The sequence below is a fragment of the Bactrocera latifrons genome, unplaced genomic scaffold (assembly GCF_001853355.1).
Source record: "Bactrocera latifrons isolate USDA-ARS-PBARC rearing strain unplaced genomic scaffold, ASM185335v1 scaffold_121, whole genome shotgun sequence".
Classification (NCBI taxonomy): Eukaryota; Metazoa; Arthropoda; class Insecta; order Diptera; family Tephritidae; genus Bactrocera; species Bactrocera latifrons.
Window position 1 is genome coordinate 227,199 of NW_017534642.1, and position 21,866 is coordinate 249,064.

A 21,866-nucleotide genomic window follows, 5' to 3' on the forward strand; every position below is an offset into this window, starting at 1 on the left:
TCAAGATTTCGAAATAAGATTTTTCTTAAAACGAACTATTTGTGTGTGTTTTAACATACGCGTGCGATTAGTTAACTGCTAAAGGAGTAAGGGAAATCTAGTCTTTATCTCAGTAGGACCTTTCCACTTAGCAAAAATGTTTCTCTATTCAACACACTTTTTATTGGAAGCCAGGCCCTACTGCTTGGAATGATTAATTTGACTATTTTGAGTTATTTTTGTCAGTTTTGCCTACAACCCATAAAAACCTGCAGAAAATTGGGTCAATTTGCGTCGCCTGCCGGGGGCTGTGACTTAACTGCATACCGATGCAACATGGGATTAGATGGTAACTCTGGGTACGAGCATGTTGCCGTTTGCCCAGCGCACGTGTTGAGCGTTTGCAGGTCACGAGTACATACTTATCTGAACCTCTTGCTCATGATGCAATTGAAATCTTACCAGCTGCGGACACGCGATTTTGCGGCACGTCTGCATTGACCGTTGTCCGTGCGATAAGCATCTGCAACATGTGCTACCATGCAATCCACAGCTCGTACAAACGGTTATGGTGGCCAAGCAGTGGTAATAGCGATTTTCACACGACTAGCGAACGCGTCGCGGCAGGTTGTGAGGGGACTCGTCAGCGCCGGCAACATTTAAAATTATTATTATTGCCTTAATTTCCGGAGGCACCACTCAAACGGTAGCCTCTTGGCTCGCGCGAGTGTTGGTTGGCGTGGCGTGGTAACGGCAGTGCCGCGCTGGCGAAGGTGAGAAATGATGCACGTGGCCGTGGGGGCGCGCTGACGAAAGTATTTTAAAATGCGAAATTTAATTTTCCATAGTTCAAGCGCTAATGCAGAGATTTCAAGTGAGATTGCAATTTGAAATATTATATTTTATCTAGCAAAAGTAATTGTAGAAAGTACGCGAACGCATGCAAAATAGCAGAGCGGAAGATACTTTTACAGAAAATGCGGCATATTGAACTAATTAAGTTGCTAAATGCGACAAAAAGCTACACACAACATTTGCAGCATAACCTCAACTAAATTGCCTACATCGGTAACTATGACAGCCATAAAATCTGACACTAGAAGAGTCATACTCACAAACGCGCAAAGAACCAAACGCCCAATCAGTGGAAGACGCGACTCCGTGGAAAAGTGAGTAAGCAAAAGCGAGCGAGTGCTGCGGGCTAAACGTAAGACAATAGTCTCGCGTGACTGACGCAACAAAGAAACGCTGCAATATTTTATTGAAAAGCGCAGCTGCAAACGTTTGGCGCTGCTTCGTGCATGCAACAAGCGCCACAAAAGTGTCATAAAATATGACAACAATTGGTGCGCTGCCAACAAACAGTTTTATACGCACTACAGCGCGCCCGTTAGTAACGCCAGCGCTTGTTGCCCGTCGCACTTTGCACACATAATCGGAGAAATTTCGGGTGAAATTTAGGAATTTATGAGCGCGCAGTAACAACGACTTGACAGCGATGAAGTGGGGATATTACGTATGCGATGCTCATAAAATAATATTTCGCCCCAGCCATTGCAAAGCGTCACGCCTGTCGCGCGCAACATGTGTGGCAGCAACAGTTGCACATACTCGCCACTTGTTTGAGGCGGTGGCTTTGCCAGCAGGAGCTAACGCGCGCTCAATTGCAACACAATCATTTCGTGAGTCATAGCTGTCAACGAAATGGAAGAGTGAAGCAGACACGCAACGCTGGCTTCTTAGAGGCGACAGGCGCTGAAAATATGGTACGCGCGCGGATACTTGTGGACGCGAGCTAATGCGCGCAGCAATATTTATGGCAGCACGATTTGTTAATGCGTTCACGCGAAATAAAGAAATTCTAGCAATATCTACATCGCGGATTGGTATTGCCTTGTCACAGCAAAGTCGCTAAAAGGAGCCACCGTCCTTTGAAAACTCTAATAGTGTGAGCTGCCTAAAAGATATCACACGCGTTCTTACATTTTTCATGATCGAAGCAGAGCCAAAAGCGCAAGAAGTTATGCTGTACGTGAGATCCCTCTTTGGATCGACCTCTTAAAGTAATATATTTCGTGTGTGTAAAAATTGTATGAAAAAAAGTCTTAGAGCAAGTGGCCGTGGTTATTAAGAGCTTTCAGTAGAAGCAGAAGACGATTGTGACTCCGATGAAAATTGGACCACCTTAGTCGCAGCACCTTCAGCGGTAAAATGACTTCACGTGTGAGCTTACACGGCCCGACAGCTTTACAAGGCAGGCGCTTTAGCAGGTGGAGGCAGCGCTGAGAGGTAGGGACGAAGAGGGATCCGAATCATGCTAGCGCCAAATATGTACTTTTCGCTTTACAGTTACAACTTACATACAAATGGAGGACTAAAAATAATGTGAAATAAACTAAAGTCAACCACAAAGATGATACAACTACGAAAAACCAAAAAAAAAAAAAAATAAAGAAATAAAAAGAAAAAGAGTTGGAAAAGCAAAATATACACAAGTTATGCCACTACCAAAGAGTAGTAGCGGCGACAAGGGGTGAGGGGGGCAAAAGAGTGACTACGAGCACGCTGCAGCAATTTGCAGTTGGTTTTCGCCTGCTTGGTAAAACGGTGCATCCGGAAAATGTGGAAGGCACAACGTATTACAGAATTCTTTCAAAGTTTACATAGTGAAGTGGACAGAGAGGAGTGTGAAACAAGTGGTTGTAATACCTCATCGTTGCGTTTGGACGACGTCTTGGCACTTTTGCCCACCAAGCAGCCATCGACCGCACTTGTGCCGCCACCCGTTGGCACTTGCGGTTGCGGTTGTTGACGTTGCGTTGCTGCTGCTGTTGATTTATCTAATTTCTCCGAGGAGCCACTCAGCGAGCCCAACGATATCAGACTCTTCTGTTTAACTAACTGTTTCAATGGATGACAGCCCGAGGCGGACGTTGACTTTGTGCTTGATGATTTTGACTGGTGATCCGTGGAGAGTGGCGAGCATGAGGACAATGTTGCGACACCGGTGGCCGAGATGGATGCCAGCGCCGAGTATGAGCCCGACACGGAGGAACACATGGGCGAGAAAGAGTTATCGTTAGTGTGACTGTTGTTGCGGTTATTGTTGTTGTTGGTGGATGAGTTGGACGATGAGTTGATGTGCGTCAGTGTAGTGTTGGCCGTCGAAGTGGACGAGTTCGACGACAGCTGCGATGACAGCGAGGACAGATGTGGTGGCGGCGGATAACGCGGTGGCGTCTTCACGATCTCTATGAAACTGTCCGGCACGTCGACAGGAAGCTCCCGGTGCTTACCCGACGGCGGCTGTAAGAGACTCGCGGCCACTTGTTTGCACATCGAAAGCGGCAGCAGCTCATACTCGGGCGGCGCACCGCACAAGCCCTCAATCAATGGCGCTTCGTTGGCGCAAGGCGAGGAGCCGTTCGAGCCGCTACTATCGCCAACGCCACCGGCAATACCGTCGCAACCACGCTTGGTTGGCGTTGATGAATTAGATGAATTGCTCGTGTTGTTGTGATGATTGTTGTTTATGTTATTGTTGTTGAGACTGTTGATGTTGTTGTTTTGCTTATTATGTAAATGACAATACGCAATGGAATCAAAGGAGCTCTTGCCGATCGAATCCTCGTACGCGGACGAAAAGGAAGAGGAACCAGCGCGTTGCAGCAGCCCACCATCGATGGCCACCAACTCGAACTCCTCACCGCTGCTGGTGAAACCATTCGGATTGGCACTGGCTGCGCCGTGCTTGTTGTTCGGCGCCGGCAGAGCCTTCTTATCGCCACCGCCATTGCTGGTATGTGTCGCAGTCGGTGGTGTTTGTTGTTGGGGTGTATTGTTATTGGTTTTGTATTGTGTTGGTGGCTGCATTTCGTCAATTTGTATTTGTTGTGCGTTTTGTGTTGGTTCCGTCGTTTCGGTAGCCAAATTGTTTTCGAAATTTTCAATTTGATCCAATTTTAATTGATGTTGTTGGTTGTAGAGATTTTGTTGTTGCAACAGTGTGTTCGTATCATTGAGTAGCGCAATTTTGGTGTATGTCGTGAAGTGGTGTGATGAAGTCGGTGATGTATTTGTTGATATGGTGGATATTGTTGTTGTTTTTGTTGGTAATGGTGATGTCGACGGCGATGAGTCGCATTTAGAATGATAAGTAACGATTAGTCTGTTACCATTACCATTAAATAATTCTACACATTGTGTGGCAAACTGGTTAGTGTCGGTGTCGATGTTGGTAACGTTCATGAGAGAAGCGGTGTGGAGTGCAAGGGATTTGTGTGTTTTGTGCATGTTGGGTGGAGGGATGGTTGGTAGCGGTGGTGGTGGTGGTGATGATAATGATGATGAGGTGTCAGTCATTGATGATGTTATAGACATTGCTGATTTTTGTGATGAGGATGGTGAGTGTGTCGATGATAATTGTGTGGCAGTGTGGTGTGTTGTGGCTTTTTGAATTTTGGTGAAGGTGAGTGTGTTGGGTGGGCTATTATTTAATGCTTGCAAGCATTTGTGCTTATTGGGTAGGTAGTTTGAATGAATGGTGCAGTTCTTTTTCAATGGTGAATTGCTTTGCTTTATTCTTGACTTCCCGTCAAGCCTAAGACTATTTACCTGTGGTGGACGGTGTGGTGGCGGATAACGTGGTGGTGTCTTATTACGCGCGATAAAATTATCTGGACAATCGACAGCCATCTCACGATGTGGACCTATTGGGGAAATGTGAAAGCGTTAATGAGAGTGCGCCTTGGGGCTTGCATTCACCATAACTCACCATTATCTTGATTAACTGAAAGCATTGTCAACATTTCCTGATCGATTTCTTTACTTTCACCAGAATGCTGTCGATAATGCTGACTACTAATGTAGTCATCCGGTAAGCATGGCTTCAAGTCGTCACCATCAATAACGACAATGCTGGAGCCAGAACGACGGCGGGGCCTGCAAAGAGAGATGAAGACCATGGATATTATACTTTTTTAACAAAAAGATACAACAGATAAATATTTAACGAAAATGAAACAATAAAAGTAAAATGATGATAAGTAAGAAGCACTGAAAGCTTCCACTAAAAACCACCCCAACGAGATTCGAGCCCAGCTCCTGCAAAAATATCGTACATCAAGTAGAAGAGAAGAGAGTTTTCCAATGGGTAAGATCGTATTACATCTCTATATTGGGCACCTAAGCAATTTCGAAAGGGCTGACAGACGGATTAGTGTTAGATGGAAGGCCTTAGCGATATGTAGGAACGTTAAGATCATGTGCACGGGATCGGAGAGAAAACATGCAAGCTTTCTACTCACACTGTCTCAACAAGACTGCAGAACGATTGTTGTCTTAGTAACAAGTCACAACTTATTGGCATCATATGCGATCAGTATGGGCTTACTAAGTGTGGCGCATCTAATAAGTGCAGGGAAGTAGACATGAGAGAGACGCTGGAACACCTCATCTTCTTATGTCAGACCTTATCTGGAACTGGGCTTAGAAATGTAGAAGCTTCACGGTTCAAGGGACTGAAGGAAGCATTGGATCTCAAGTCTCTATTAAACTTCGCAAAGAGACATGACGTCTTGCGCAACGTATAGTTCAGCTCGTTTTAATAATTCTCCATCTGACAATACAAAGGACTTTTAGGTTTAAGTATGGCGTGAAAGTCAGCCAGTGCATTCTACCCTAAGAAAGAAATTACCGAAGTTCTAATATCGGCAACAATATTTTCCAATTTTCGGCTTTATAAGCTTTATAAGCCGAAAATGTCAGAGTAGGAATATGTGGCAGCCACTTTTCGGATTTAATGGCCGGAAATTGCTATGAAATATGTTTTCACAGGCATTTCGGGCTTCCACAGCGCACAAATCGCACACACACATACATACAGAATTTATTTGGAAACTCGAAATTAGATTCTCAAATACATAAAGATTAGGCAGAGAGATAACGTTGTAAATATCATGATTGAAAACAACAAAAATCACACCCCCATTCCGGACATATTCTAAATGTAGTGAGCATTCAATTTATTGCCGCTTCGGACAGGCGGACGTTGTTTAGAAGCTGCGAGTTCGTCGCTGCCAAATCCAATACCTGCCACATTCGCTGGAGCTCGCCTCGCACCAGCTGACAATGGCAAAAAATAAATATTGACAAACGCGCAAATCGAACATTTCGGTTCATTTAGAGCGAACAAAAGCAACCGTCATTGGACGGTGTGAGAAAACAGCGGAGGAAAGGAATTCAAGCTAAAGTAAATAATGACGAAACGAAGTTGGCAGAGTCGAGACAAAGAAAACATGCAAAAGCAGTGAGGAAACGAAGACGACGCCGCAGAGTTCGCTGCAAAAGCAAGTGATTTTTCATTATTTGCTCTATCAGTGGAATATATTGTCGTGCACATGTCTGGACCTGTCTTCCCCTTGAGCTCGCTCTCTCTGCTTCACACTTGATTGGTGGTTCTATAACTGAAACTGTCATAAAATAAACAATAGCATTTGTCGTTTACTACTTCGCATAGTCATAACGGAACAATTGAAGGCAGTGAAGCTGAAAGTGGTGTTGAAAACACGTCGAAGACCTGACAGGAATGTGAGGAAAAGCCAGCCGTTTGGACTAAAGAAACAGTTGAGCGTGCAAAGGAAGACAGAGTAAAAGTGTATGGTAAGCCATACTAACATTCGGTAAGCGAGTAGGTCAACATGGCAAATAAAAGCCGACCAATAGGGCATTAAGTATGGCCCATAAACGATGAATGAAGAGGACGTTGCAATATTGATGAGATATATGTATGTATGCAGTAGGTAGTAAACATAGTGCAATATTAAATTACCAATAACGACAACAACTACCAGTGTGTGGCAAGCATAGTTCCAGTGAAAGACTTCTCGTATTGTTGCTAAGCCTGACACAGGTGAGCAGCGTATGCATAATACGGTTGTTGTTGCCGTGCATCTGTATGCCGCATAACTTAACGTCGCAGCGTGGAGAGAGGAAAATTTCCAACGCTGTCGATTTATTTGCCTTCTTCGGCCCTTTGTGTGTGTATGTGTTGCTGGCAGGCAGGTAAACCTTTCTTTACTCTACGTGTTTGACTGCCCGCTGTACAACACATGCATGCATGCCCCTGTTGCATGCGGCATTTAGGTCGTCGCATGCATTTGCCGGCGGAAAATTGCTTTCAGCTGATAATTTCTAATTACGAAAATGTTTCTCACTCGCCGTAATTACAACAAATCTGAGAAAATGCGAGGAAAATGATTATGCGCCACACAGGTGTGCAACTGGTATGAGAGTGATATTGGCGAGAAAATGATAGAAATATAGTTATTTAGGTGAGTGTATTAGCTCGGTAGGCGAAAGTTTAGTTCGTCTGGAATGGATATATGTAGGTCAGTTGGCTGGCCAAGCAGAGGCCTTATTGGTCTCTATATTAATACCAGTTGGAGGTATAGCTTAAGTTGAGGAAAAGTATTCACCATATAGGACGTGAATGCTTTTTGCCAACTTTAAGCGCGACTTGATATCTAATTTTTTCAATCATCTAGTTAAAGAGCCTTAGTTTGTGGGTAGTGACCAGTCATTAGGCCAACAACCTGTAGTGAAGTTTTTATGAGATCGTGTGAGTAAAAGCATCCGTTTTTCTTCGGAGCTTTTGCACAGCATCTTGGCGATCTTGCATATCTTTGATCTTTGGGAAGCTTGAAGAGTCGCCTCTAGCTCCGAGTAATAGATTTCGGCTTCCATACCATTTGCCATTTTGGAGTCATCTATATAGATGTTTTAAGTTCCACTGCAAGTTGCGCCATCCGCTCTTTTTTAGTGGGACTCTCTCAAATAAATGTCGGGAGAATGTGGTATATTTCATCCACCAACTTCCTGCACACTAAGCTGTGCACGAAGGTTCAACGGAACTTGGCACTGCAATTTCGATTGGTGGTCAGAAGTTTAGTATCCCTTCTGTTGCAACCGTGGACTGATTAACACTCCCATTATGCAGAGAACTGCAAGTCGCTGGATCCTCTTCAGAGCTACTGCGAAGAATTCTCACAGATAAAGCCAAACTTTTGCGGAACAGTACTTGCTCCTTTTGTTGAAACCCTTTTTTGTATAAAATATTTTTGAACAATGGAATTTCTTTAGAAAATCGCAATTTTTGTATCGAAGCATTTCCATTTATCCTTTTCCTCAAATCTACTTTCAAAGCTCATATAACCTTCAGCATTTAGATCCTAAATTACACAAATAATTTCTGAATCCATCCCCAGTACTTTCCTGTAAGCAAATCAACTACTTCGCAGCAACTTACTTAACATTTAATTTCATGATGATCTGTCCATAGCTGACACCCCATCAACTACCTCAATTTACATAAGATTTCGTAAATCTGAAACCACAGTTTCAAAACTCGCAACAACACACTCCTCCGACGCACCATCCGCAAGTGTGGCAATGAGAATGAGCTGCAAAGAAGGAGAGACGAAAAAACAACAACACAACTGCGCACTGCAGCGACGACAACACCACTCGCATCCACTTGCCACACAAAAAGCGCAATGGGGCAGCAACCAAATCACAGTTAAGCTGAAGCAGCTGCATATAAATTTGGATATACACTTGTGTGTGTGTGACTGCTGTTGACCAGTTGACTGACGCACTGGACCCACTGCAGCGGGCGCGGTGGCGTCGTGGCGCAGCGGAAAAGTTTCACTCTTCAAATGCTGCACTCTGGTACGGCAAAAGTCACAGCTGTCAATGCAGTGGCTCAGTGCCTTGTCAACTGTCTGTTGCATGTTGCATGACAATTTCAGAGATAGCAACACTCGGACGCACATACATACCGACACGCTTTGTACAGAGATTTGGATTTAGTTGCATTGTTTGCCTTGACTTTCGCTTTGCCTTTGTTGTTGCGGTGGCAGCTTTGCTCGTATTAAGTGTGTATCTGCTGCTGTGGCTGACTAAACACGAATGCCAAAGCTGTGAATCGCCGATAGAGATTAAGCTCTTGCTGATTATGGCCAGCACTCGGGCAATGAATGAGCCATGATTATCAAGTATGTATGTGTGTGTATTGCATTAGTTTTTAATGTGCTTTGGAATGAGCAATTCTTCGAAACTTGAACCTCAATAGGCCACAAAAGACACAAAAAGAATTGGCGAAAATGGAGCTGCGTGCACATTGGTGGTGTAAGCGCAAACCCAGTACATAAATTCTTCCAAATCCTTCGAATTTAGCAATCTCTCGATATTGCAGCGGAATTTCTATTTAACATAATCTCAAATGCCACGCCATCAGCAACACGAAGGCAAACCATAGTCTCAACCAGCGTTCGCTGCCCCAATGTGCGATTTCACTTGCCACACAACTGACATTCCAATATTTTGAGTGGATTTGTGTAGTAGATTTAAGCGAAAGCGCTCGGGCGCCCTCACAGTCCGCGCTGTCCGCCCGCTTGTTACAGCGACTCACTTGTCTGTGGAGCTTTCTTTGTTCACTTTTTGCTCTCTTTACGCGTCTTTTTCTATTCGATTCCCGTTCTATTTTATTCTGTTGCTTCTCTTTTCTTATTATCTGCATCTACACAAGTCACCAGTGTTTAAGTGTCTATGCTTTTGTGCTACATTGATAGCTGCCACAAGCTGCTGCGCATTCAATCGCAAATTCCAACAACAAAGCTGCAGGTGCAGCGTCCTCCTCTTTCCATTTCATTTTCTTTCACTATTTGCTTTAATTTCACTATTTGTTCGTCGCCTGTTTGTTGCAACGCCAGTTGACTGCAAATGTGCTGTTGTCGTCTGTCGCCTGTTCCCCCCGATCTTTATGCGATGCGAATTTCTATGCCATTGCATCTAGTTTGGTCAATAGTCATTGCTGCTGCAGCTGCTGTTGCCCCAAATCAAGTGGTGGTGGTCCAGACTTTGGCACTCGACAGCAGTCGGTGGAATGCGGATTTTGCTTGTGTCGCTGCCACAACTATTGAGCGATTTATCTCCAAAGCACACTGCGCTTTTTATAGATACACATATGTACATATACAAGTAGAAATTCGCTAAACAAAACATCTCTAAAAGCTTCGGTCGAAATACAGAAACGGTTTCAATATGATAATCAACATCGGTAGGCAATATAAAGATTTCAAACGCAAAGATCCTGGTCATAATTCTTAGCGAACCAACAATACTTTCGGACTTACTGTTTCCCGCTGAACTGAAGTGGAGCGCTACTGATCCAAACCTTAATGGCTGTCCTTGTAACACTTTAAGCTCTGACGAAAGAGCCGTATTTGAGGTCATATTCCGTTTCAAGCCTACTTCAGATGTGATGGCTGATCCCTCAATATGGCTTGGGGCACGCCATTAGACTGTATGTAAGCCTTTTGTAAAGGCAAAGGCAAAATTCCTGTATTTGAATATCGGCCATTGGCAAAACACCTTAGATTATTTTATTTATATTTTCGCTATTTCACCTGGATGTGCTAAGATAACTGAATCGAGGTATTTTGCTTTGATATGGCAAAAACGGGACATTCGAGGAAGAAGTGTTAAGACAATTCTATCCCATCTTCTACCAAACAACTGATGCAGCTGGTATGTTCAAGCGCACCTCATGAATCCCTTTCGGACAGCGACCGATTAGAACTTCTACAATCATTGAAATATGGATCTTATTGAGAGCGAGGTTACCTAGACCTCTTCCGATTCGCCAGGTCCAGAAAGACCATGCGACTGCACAGCCGAAGGTAGTTGCCCAACACTTGCTGAGCTTGTCTGAGACCCAGCAGTTCAGTAGCAAACCACAGGAAGCCAGCACATAAACCAATCTAAGCATAAAATAACTAATAAACTCTAACATAAGAGTCGCACTCGAAATCAAATTCCGTTTTCGGTTCTACCCTTAGCCAAACGCTGAGGAGTGCACTATTGCTTTTGCGATTGAAGTAGAAAGTTTGGGTTTCCCAGACCTCATCTCTGCTAAAGGCATCTTCACACTTTATATATAAATCAATTTCCTGCTGTCTATACCCCTCATTCCATATAAAGATCTTGAAATTTCAACACCATACATTGCCACACAAAATCTGCGCGGCGGCAGCTCACGTGTCTCAAATGCACCCATTTCCCTCTTTGGTGCGTGCCTGAAGATGTTGCTTGAAATCGCTTTGCACCGCTGGCGGCTCACCGACGCTTATGGCAGCTTGTTGTGTACGCATGTTACCGTTGGTGTTATATTAATCCACATGCAACATAGCGATGTTATTGCAAGTTTCAGGAACTTGCCACGTTCAAACTGATGCCTGTCTTTAAGTGAATATTATTTTTGTTGTGGTTTCATATTCACATTGTTTTCCGCGCTTGTTGTGATTATTATTTCCATTTGTTGCCACTGCTGCGCTGTCAGCAACACACATACAAGCTAAGGCAGGGCCGAGTTGTGGCCGCTTGGGTGGCTGAGTGGCAGGATTGTTGTGCGCACCACACTAGACCGTTGCATGCCACACGGGCGCGTGTATGGAAAACTTTTGTGGATGTGAATGTATAAACGCGCGTGGGCGCCCATGTGGGTGTGAGTGCAAACACGTGCGCGGAAAAGCAAATACCGCTTGTCTGCTGGTCGTTGTTGCTGTTATTGGCTTTGCAGGGAATCATCTTATGTGCAGTGGCGTGGCAGCTTAAACATATGAACTTGGAAAATTGAAATGCTTAAGAGCATAATGGGACAGTACCCACCCAGCAGAAGTGAAACAAGCGGAGACAGAGAGAAAAAAGAAACGTCTGGCATCAGTGGACGCCACTCGCACCATCTACTCTACCCACCCAACCACTCACTCAACGGATGTCATTGAGCGCAAGCTTTCAATGAAAATTCCATTCGTCGCAACACACCGAATTTCTGCGAAGACAGAAAGCGTCTTTGCCCTCCTGGCCCACTTCTACTCACACCTCAGCGCCCGTCTTGTCTTACACGTGAACCGTTAGATGCGATTATTTCGATGAATGTCAGCTTTCGTGCGCCCTAACAGTTACGCAATCAAGCGCATTATGCGGTGCCACAAGACATGGGACGCGTGGAGCCTTCGGGAAGAACGATGATTGAGTAGAGCTCTGCACTTACGCTTTTCCGTACGCAACAGACTTTGCTGCTTCCGCACTCTTAGTTTTTCGACGACCCGACCCGCTCACTGTAACTGCCACCGCATCATTCTTGCATCGTTGTGTTGTCGCTATTATTTTGCGATGATTACGAAAATATTTATACGAGCTCTATGCTCTTGTGCATATATAACCAGTATTTTTATGATTGGTTTAGTTTAAAAGAAAACAAATTTATGATTAGTCTTTAGTAGTTCACACATTGTTTTGGTGGAGCTGGGGAGCCCGAGAGAAAACAATGCAGTTTATTTACGGTATCATAAAACAAGATGACCATTTCGAAGATACAAGGTCGTTATAACCCCTGAAGCCCCTACGCGCACTAAGAACGGATATTTGGCAATCCAGAACCGCCCAAAATTGAAGTCACGTCCTCAGTTTTTTCGGCTGAAGCTAGCCAATGTTCCTTGAAAACACTTTAACTTAACCCCGACAAGAACTTAATTCGGACCTTCGTTCAACCTGGTACCCTTCAATACTCCTAGTGTGGAATGAGTATGTACCGCAATAATCGTCTTGTCATTAAAATGGCAGAGTTAATTTCTTACTTGGAATTTCACTTCCGTCTCTTTCTCTCTGCTTTGCACAGAACACTTTTTGATTGTACAAACTCATGCCTGCTCACTTATGCTAAATAACCACTATGTCTTTAGCAAGCAGCTGACGTTACATTATTTCTGCTGATGGTTGTTGTTATAATGCAAGTGAAGCACCTGTAGTGCCCTTCCGACAAACCCTTCGAAAAGGGTGATCCAGTCAATTGCACGATATCATCACCGCACTCAATTAAAGTGGATTTTGCGAACCACAGGAAATGAAATGTTAGGGTGACGGTTGAGCAGTTAACAAGGAAGAACGTTAAGGAGTGAGGTTAGAATGAAATCCCATGAGGGGAATAGATAATGGAGAACAGACAGCGAGTAAACTGATAAGTATTTGAAAGCGATGGTGCGGAGTACGTATATAAGGAGACAACTGTTAATATAATGAGAAAATTTTCAAGTGAAAAGGATTTTGCGATGGCGCAATGCGATAGAAAGACCTCAAAGACCGTAGAGCGTTCTTAACATTACTAGGAAGTTGTGGAGAAGAGATGAGAAGAAACACCATCTATAACAGATTTCCACCACTTTTTCTAAAAACATGGCAATGCTTCGCAGAACGACTTCGACTGTGTGTTGAAATTTTTGCACCCAAATGAATGTCGCAACAACATGTCTGCCCCAATTGACATCTATGCATTTCATATGCAACACAAGCAACAACAACAATAAGCGTTTATCATGTAATCATTGACGAAAAGTGACTGAGCTGTTTGGCACTGTGCAACGTCCAGTCCATAACAGCAAAGTCACGTTGGCAATGATGTGGCACCATGTGCCGCAAATATCTGTACAACTGTATTTGTTCTGAACATGTGAGGTTCATGGGGTTGCAACATCAGCAGAGAGTTCAACTGAATTACCGCTATGTGAATGTGAATGCCATTGACTTGTGGCGCACAAACAGCGGAGCCGAGTCTCAGCATGAGGGGAGGTCAAGACGTTTGCAGTAATACATGTTGATTAGGTTCGGTTTTAAGGTATTAGGGGAGTATTTATATTTCGTTGGCAATGAAACATGGCAGCCACAGAGCTTAGCTAATGAACAGGTGCTTAACGTGCTGAGATGAGTTGCAAAGCCAAGTAGGGCTGATGTTGTCAAATTAAGGAATTAAGTTGAAGAATCTGAAGACCATGATAAGTGTTTCGGTTCGATGGAGGACAAGGTACAGATAAGGAAATATTAACAAGAATTTGTGGCATATACTTAAGTTAAGGACTGACGACTCCACGATGTCTCTGAGTTAACCCCGACCCCGTTGCGGTTCTGAGTCATCGTAATGAGGACAAGGTTAGACCTGGAGCCTAAAGCTCACCTCGTTTCATACAGTAATGGAATCCTTGAATTCTTTCATTTTTACGTTGGTGTCGATTAAATCGGATCCAAAATTTAGAAGCAGTTCTAACGAAAATGAAGTATTCAAAGAATCTAAACCAAAATCTCTTTCTCTCTTAGCTGAATTCTTATGAATTCGAAACGCTTGTCTTCGCTACAGCTTAAAATATGCACTGCAAATCGCCGATTACACTTCACAGACCGCACGTTTCAGCAGCTACCCCGCGTAAGGGCCAACAAACAGTTGAGTCAGAGACAAATGCAGTTCGACTCGAACGACTTCGATAATAATAATACCGTGCATACCATTTAAATGCGTTGCTTATGAATAAATTGTGGCAACAACAAACAACAAGAGTGGGTGCTGACTGGAAGCATTTTTCTAGCGATTGAGTGCTTCTGTTGCGCGAGGCAAGCGCCGATACACTTGTTGCACGTTACGCGCGAACACACACGCGCGCCTGCACAGGACAGTGGCGAGCGACACGGTTGAAACTCGAATGTGACTAGTCTATTTCGAAATTTTGGAATTATCAAAACTTATTTCCACCACACAGTGCGAGCGCATGCACTGCCACCACCGATTCGGTGCCACAAATGTTGTCACTTTTTATATTTCCGTTCTCAACAACCGTTTAATTACCGCACCCCTTACATAGAGACCGCACTGTCACTCTGATTGCTTTGTGTTCCGGAAGTTGTCTGCATGTAAATTAGCGCGACAGACGTCAATCGCCTCGGGACGTTCAACCACCGGATATGTGATATGGCTGTATGTGCGTGCTTTCGAAAGTGGAACTAATGGAAATTTAAAAGTCACTAGAAACACGGTTTTCACTTGTGAAATAGTCAACAGCAAATTAGTTTTTTATTTATTTACTATTTTCTATTTACATTTTAAAAGACTTGCAGTCGGCAAAGTGTGGCGCCGCTGGTAAAGAGAGTGGTAATTACTTTTCTATCAAAATTTTAATGTCTTGGACAGTCACTTCGCAACGGGAGGTCATCAGTGGTCACCAAAAGAAGCAAACAAGGTTTAATGTCTGGCGATGTGAATTGAATTAGCGTTTCGGAAACCGTACTCACAACGAAATTTGGCGCTCCACTCTAGCCAGTACTGGGGTGGCCATCTAGAGACTACTGGCTCTGCTTTTCCGGTTACTGCTGCTTGGTCTGCCAGAGTAATATTAAAAAAAAGTTTAACTTTGTCTGAATGGCTGATGGATTGGTGTAGGCTTTCGAGATCCTGTTTAGTCGAACTTTCTAACAATATTGTTTCACGCAGGAGAACCCATAACCCATAACCCATAACCTTAAATCAGGCTTTGAAAACAAGCTGTTCACTTCTGGCGATTATTGGAGATCTTCATATATGCTTCAGATCTTTCTCTGTTAGTAACAAAGATCACATCTTACTTCTACAAGCACAGAATACAATTTAATTGAAATTTTTAAACCATCAAAGCGATCTTTAAATGTCAGATCTTCTTACGAGCATGAATAATGACGTTTCCGATTACTTAATGGGTCCATAAATCAAAGCTGTATGGGAAATGTATATTCTTTAGGCTACTCGTTCAATTTGATCGACACTTGCGATCCTCTAACTGCGCTGTCAATCTCGCACCAACAACTACTACCAAGCCAAGCATCTGTGCAATCTTTGACCCACTGACTGATTAGGTCCTCCCTGCTTCATAAGTGATTGAAAGATGATGCTTGTGGTGCTTTTAACGCATCAAAATTAATGAGCAGCCTAGCATATTGCGTCAGAATTGTAGCTCGGAGGCTACCTGCATACCTGCCGGTCGCTCGTATCAAGCGAAGTCGCCAGTCAATGGGTACAAAAGAACCTATAAAAACCAAATTACGCACACACATGCGTTTGAGTATTTGGGTACCTACTCCAGTCATTATCTATGATTTTCGGCCGTAAACCTCCTTCTGAGTCATCGGCAAATGTAGCGCTGCTTTTGTTCACTTCCATTTGCGTTTTCTTTCCCAGGCGGATTACCAAGCAGATTTCTGTTAAAAGAGAATTTTTTCGTATACCTGGACTTTGGTAATCTTTGCCGGCAAGCAACACTCACACGCACACACGCAGAGCCGTAGAAGAAGTGAATAAAAACTCACAACGGTAGGGCAAATATGTAGGAAAGGGAAGGAGAAACCTATGTGAGTCTTCCATTAAGAGGCAACACATTGTTGTTGCGTATATTTTAGTAACATAAAAACTGTTTAATGCTAAAATCATAAGAGCACAGTAAAAAAATATGAGTTCATAGAGAATAGTAAAGGAACATTCATTTCCGTTTGGAATTCTAACAACTATTAAGGGCAACCAATTTTACTAGGGGACGTTGAAATATTGTAAAATCAGACAATATTTCCAAAATAAATTAATATACATGTCAAAAGCGTTGCCACCTACTTTGAAATTTAGTAAATTTAGAATATTTAACGGAATAAGAAAATAAAGTTTGGTAGTAAAAAGTATATTTCTAAAAAACAAAAACAAAAAAAAAATTTCAATAGAGTTGCCACTTAGATTAAAATTTAATAAATTTGGCACTAAAAATTACATTTTTAAAAATAAAAGTATATTTTCATATATAGAGTTGCCAGCTGCATTGAAATTTAATAAATAAATGTTATTAATTTTTTTTTTTTTTTTGCCATGAAATCAAGAAATTATCACTGAAACAACAACACAGAGTCACCACGTATTTTTTGTAAAAGAATTTTCAAAAAGTTATCAGAGTGATATTTCAATTAAAATAAAATAAAACTATAAAGGCCTATCAAAAATGGTCTACTGTATTCAGACACACACACAATTATTAAAGTATGGAAAAGGTGACTAATCAAGTTATGTCTGTCAAGTTCAAAGTCACTCGTTGCTTTGTCTCGCTGCTGCTAAGCATTATTTACGCTACCCAATTGATTTTCTTGCATTTGTTTCAAGCATATTATAATAACTTTATGTTGTTGTTATGCGCATAAAGGCAATGTTGTTCCTTTGTTGACTGCGCAATATTATTGTCTATGTACACAATATTTTTAGCGCTAATTTGGCGCTGCCATTGTCTTCAGCTTTATAAGTATATTATTGCGATAGTTGTTGTTGTTGTTTTTCGTAGTAACCATAGTCCTGCTATGAGTATGTCTCTCGTGACCAGGTCAGCATAATTGATAGTGATTTTCGAGAAAATCAAAAACATTGAAGATGCGACAAGCAAACTTAGTTGATTTTACAGGTATGTATACTATTTAAATATGTGCAGAAGTAAATATTTGTGACATATATATTTTATATACATATGTACAAGTATGTATATACTTAATTTATTTTTTATATTTTAATTTTTTTTAATTTTGTTTTTATAATCTGAACATACATCCGATTCCTTATCGTGCGACTTTTTCAACCTGCTTCTGGAGAAAATAGTTCGAGCTGCAGAACTAAATAGAGAAGGTACCATCTTCTATAAGAGTGTGCAGCTGCTGGCGTATGCCGATGACACTGATATCATCGGCCTCAACACCCGCGCCGTTAGTTCTGCTTTCTCCAGACTGGACAAGGAAGCAACACAAATGGGTCTGGCAGTGAACGAGGGCAAGACGAAATATCTCCTGTCATCAAACAAACAGTCGTCGCACTCGCGACTTGGCACTCACGTCACTGTTGACAGTCACAACTTCGAAGTTGTAGATAATTTCGTCTATCTTGGAACCACCGTAAACACCACCAACAATGTCAGCCTAGAAATCCAACGGAGGATAACGCTTCCGACAGGTGTTACTTCGGACAGAGTAGGTAATTGAGAAGCAAAGTCCTCTCTCGACAAACAAAAACCAAACTCTACAAGTCAAAAACACTCCAGCTCTGAAAGTATTCGATGCAGTACCCGCCGAGGGAAGCAGAGGAAGAGGAAGACCTCCACTCCGTTGGAAGGACCAAGTGGAGAAGGACCTGGCTTCACTTGGCGCCACGTAGCGAAAAGAAGAAACGACTAGCGCGCGGTTGTTAACTCGGCTATAATCGCGTAAGCGGTGACTACGCCAATCAAGAAGAAGAATCTGAACATGCTATATTTCGAAAACGTTTTTTCGTATTTTGTCAATAGATGTCGTAGCAGTCGTATATCTCCGGTACTACCAATCACTTTGAAACGGTGAGATTTTGAGCTTCATTTAAGCAAAAAACAAATTAAATTCGGGGAAGTTGGAAAAAAGTTATAGGTGTTCAAAAATGAGTGAAATTAGAGAAGAAATTCGCTAATAAGTTGTATTTTGATTATAAATACGAAAATACTTTTTCGACTACCATTATTTTACATCTGCTTTCTAAATTGTTTCTATATTCATATTATTTTACTTTTTTATTTTTTTTCCATAAATAGCTAAGGTTTTTTTCTTTCTTTAGAACGCATTTCCTTACTAAAGTGCTAAAGTGTGTGCGACTCGGTTCAGAAAGAAGTGCATCTGTATGTGTGTATCAGCGTTGTTAATTCCATTTAATACGGGCATATACACGCTATTAAGTTACTATCTCCACTAATTTGCGCTTTTGTGTTTATAAAAATAAATATATAAATATGTTTGTGTGCCAGTCAGGCAGTCAGACGCTCGGCAAATACGCGGCCGTCAAGAAAAATGTTTAAAAATAAATGCTCGTAACCATTACATGCACATCGGTATGCACACCTTCACAGCGGCAGCGGCTGCGCAGACTCATTAGCATTGTGACAAAGTGAAAAATGATTTTTGTCTGACTCAAATGCATTTTACACGCCTTTGCTTGCAGCCAAAAGCAGCAGAAGGCAGCAGTGGAGCCCAGCAAGCCAGCCACTTTGCCTGCACACACACACACACACTGACAAAGGAGGGTATGCATGCAACAAAGAGCAGCACTCACGAAATTGCAGCACATTGCAGCGCACTGTAAGGGCCAATGAACTTGAAAGCTCACGAAGGTTCGGCGAGCAGTTGCCCAACGGCTCACACACATACAAGCATACACTTGCTACCCAACCGCTTGACTGCAACAAACACAGTGCTTTTTGTGAACTTTTGTTGCTTTTGAAGCATTGGCTGGGTTTAGTCATGCTCGGCCGTGGCAAGCCGTGATACTGGCGCCACAGCTGAGTGGCTGCGCGTTGCCGAAGTGTTCTACCGTGCACCTACACTAACTCAGGTGCAGAAGTAGAGCGCACATAAAAACAGCCATAGTGATTATAAATGCATTTATTGTTGTTGCTGCTGCACGCTTAATGTGCTTGGTTTGTTGATTTTTTCGGTTGAATATTTTTCAAACATATGTTCGATACTTTAATTTCATTTGCTCGGCATTTCCGACACACCACTAAGCTGACTAAAGTTCACAAGCGCGCGATTTTCACGCTGAGCTCGGTTACTTCGGGGAAATGTGGCATGCAGTTGGCTTGCATAATATGAAAAGTGAAAATCCAAAATCAATCATATTTAATTGGTTTGCTCATTTTCATTGACTGTGGAAATTAATTTTAATTATGGCAAAATAATATAACGGAACTAGAAATACAGTGAAAGCGGCAAGAAGTCGGAAAACCTGGGAAAGTGGAACGAATTGCGCTTTAGCATTAACGCTCAGACAAAAGTCTTTGCTATCAATGGCAGCGTTGTGGTTGGCCGGAAGCTTTTATCAAGAAGAAGTGATTTCTCAGCCACACTGAAAGAGTATCCGCTGATGAAGAAAGCTTGTCAACAAAATTGGTAACCAGAATGCGACAAATCTGCCTTCAACCTTGAACCAATCAGACTTAGAAACTTAGTGCGTCCAGCTTCATCGAGGCCACGATGAGTCGGAACCACAACCACAAGCTTCAGCCTGAATCCGGAACCAAATGAACCAATCGGACCTAGATGAATAGTGCATCCAGCTTCATTGAGATTCCGACAAGTCGGAACCACTTACATATAATTGAGGCTGACACCGGAATCGATCAAACGCTAATCAGTGCTATATAAAAAAATTCGTCAGACGTTTCATTACGCTGCTGGACACGGAGGTACTTTAAATTACAGAAATCAAAGCTCGATATGAACATACCTGTTCCCTGACCAGTCGAGTATAGAGAACGGTCGCTCGTTCGAAGCCTATCAAGATTCTCAAAATTATTTGGTCTGAAACTCAGAAATCCGACTCAAAACCAAAAGCACATCAACTCAAAAGTATTGTTTCACTATTCTTACATCGTCCAGAAGATTTCAAGCCGGAAAGCTTAGACAGGTATAGAGAAGCCAAGTGAAAAGTGAGAACAACTATTTCAGCATCGAAGCTTACAGCACCGGCAACATCTTAAGACCCCTAAAACGAAATTGTTGAGCGATGACTGCGTAGGAAGTCTCGGAAATGATATCCATAACTCTTTGATTGGCATTTATTGGAGTTAAATGTGATCTAAACTGAACCAACGGATAAAATTCAAGACAATATCATGAATTATAATGGCGGAGATGAATTCAAATAAGCTCTTTACAAAATTAAATATAACACGAGCATACAATAAACCACTAATGCAGGGCACAAATCAGAGAATTCCTAAAAACGAAAATGTGGATAATAAAACGCACAAATTCCACTGAAAATTGTGATACCGAACAATAAACTGGCTGGAAGCAAAACACACGGGGCATAAAACACATGGAAATTGAACTGTGAGTTCTATGCGATCCGGGAAAATAACGAATAAAGTGGCGCAGAAGGAAAAAGCGACGAATGAGACAAAAAAATAGTAGCATCTAAGCTGGTGCGTGTGTGGTGACGAAGGGCAGGTTATGGTAGAGCACCAAGTGCCAGAGGCATACTGTTAAAGCGCACGAAGTACAGGGAATGGGCTTGTGATGCTCGTAAAGATGCCAAGATGAAGGCTGACGGGCCGACAAAGAGACGCACAGAGCGTTAGCGTAGGGCTGCAGCGACAGCAACAGCGGACGCAGGCGGCAAGTGAAGATGGAGCCGCAATACAAATCCGAAGTTCAAACAATGAATGAATGGCAGAATACGAGCGCAAGCAACCTGGTAAAGGCGGCTGCGAGAGCAAAGCAGAGCCACAGCAGCAATAAAAAACCAGACAGCAGGCTGTGTGTGTAAAGCGCCGAAACATAAATAGTTAAGAATGTTGAAAGGGAAATAAACAAAGCAAACGAAGGCGCAGCAATTCACAGGAGAACGATTTGTACGGTGAGCAGTGGAAAAAGAGGCTAAGCCAAGTCGGCAAGAAGACGGTGCCCAAATATGCGCATATCTGTATGTAAATAAGATAATATGTAAATGGGCAAAAAACTTAAGCTGTGGGCGAGCACAAGCAACGCAGCAAGACACCGGAGGATAAGCCCAAAGGCTCGGCCAACACACACACATGCGCACACGCGTAGAATGTGAAGCGTGCGTAAGAAAATTGGGATTATATTTGTTTATTTATTTGCGCTATGCGGACAAATGCTAAAAGTAGGTTTAAAGCAAAAACCGAAAGAGAAAGAGGAAATAAAATCAAGGAAACAAAGTAAAAAATCTCAGAAGTAGAACGTTGCGCCCACTCAGTGGCAATGGCAATGCTGCGCGCTTACTTTATCCACATGTAAGTGTGCTATATTTGCACATAGGTATGCATGTATGAGTGCCGGTGTGTGTGACTCGCCTGGCCCCGTTTGGTGGCAACACTTTCGACACTAAAAATAAACGGCTCGCAAAAAACGACTGCAGGCGACAGCCGAGAGGATGACAAACGTGCTGCAACCAACAGCAAAAAAAACAA

The 21,866-nt window shown here is 42.7% G+C and overlaps 1 protein-coding gene across 4 annotated transcripts in view; it reads right to left on the reverse strand.

The window, feature by feature from the left end:
* The window catches only part of LOC108978394 (MAGUK p55 subfamily member 5), a 135,235-nt gene that overhangs the window by 26,702 nt on the left and 86,667 nt on the right, over positions 1–21,866 (reverse strand). For 3 of the 4 annotated variants that reach the window (XM_018948642.1, XM_018948644.1, XM_018948645.1), the window contains 3 exons: positions 4,754–4,920; positions 4,594–4,688; positions 2,689–3,846 (listed from right to left, as the gene is read on the reverse strand). In XM_018948642.1, coding sequence (XP_018804187.1) covers positions 2,689–3,846; positions 4,594–4,688; positions 4,754–4,920 — 1,420 coding nt within the window. The remainder of the gene's footprint in view (positions 1–2,688; positions 3,847–4,593; positions 4,689–4,753; positions 4,921–21,866) is intronic. The other variant, XM_018948643.1, reaches the window with a different exon arrangement.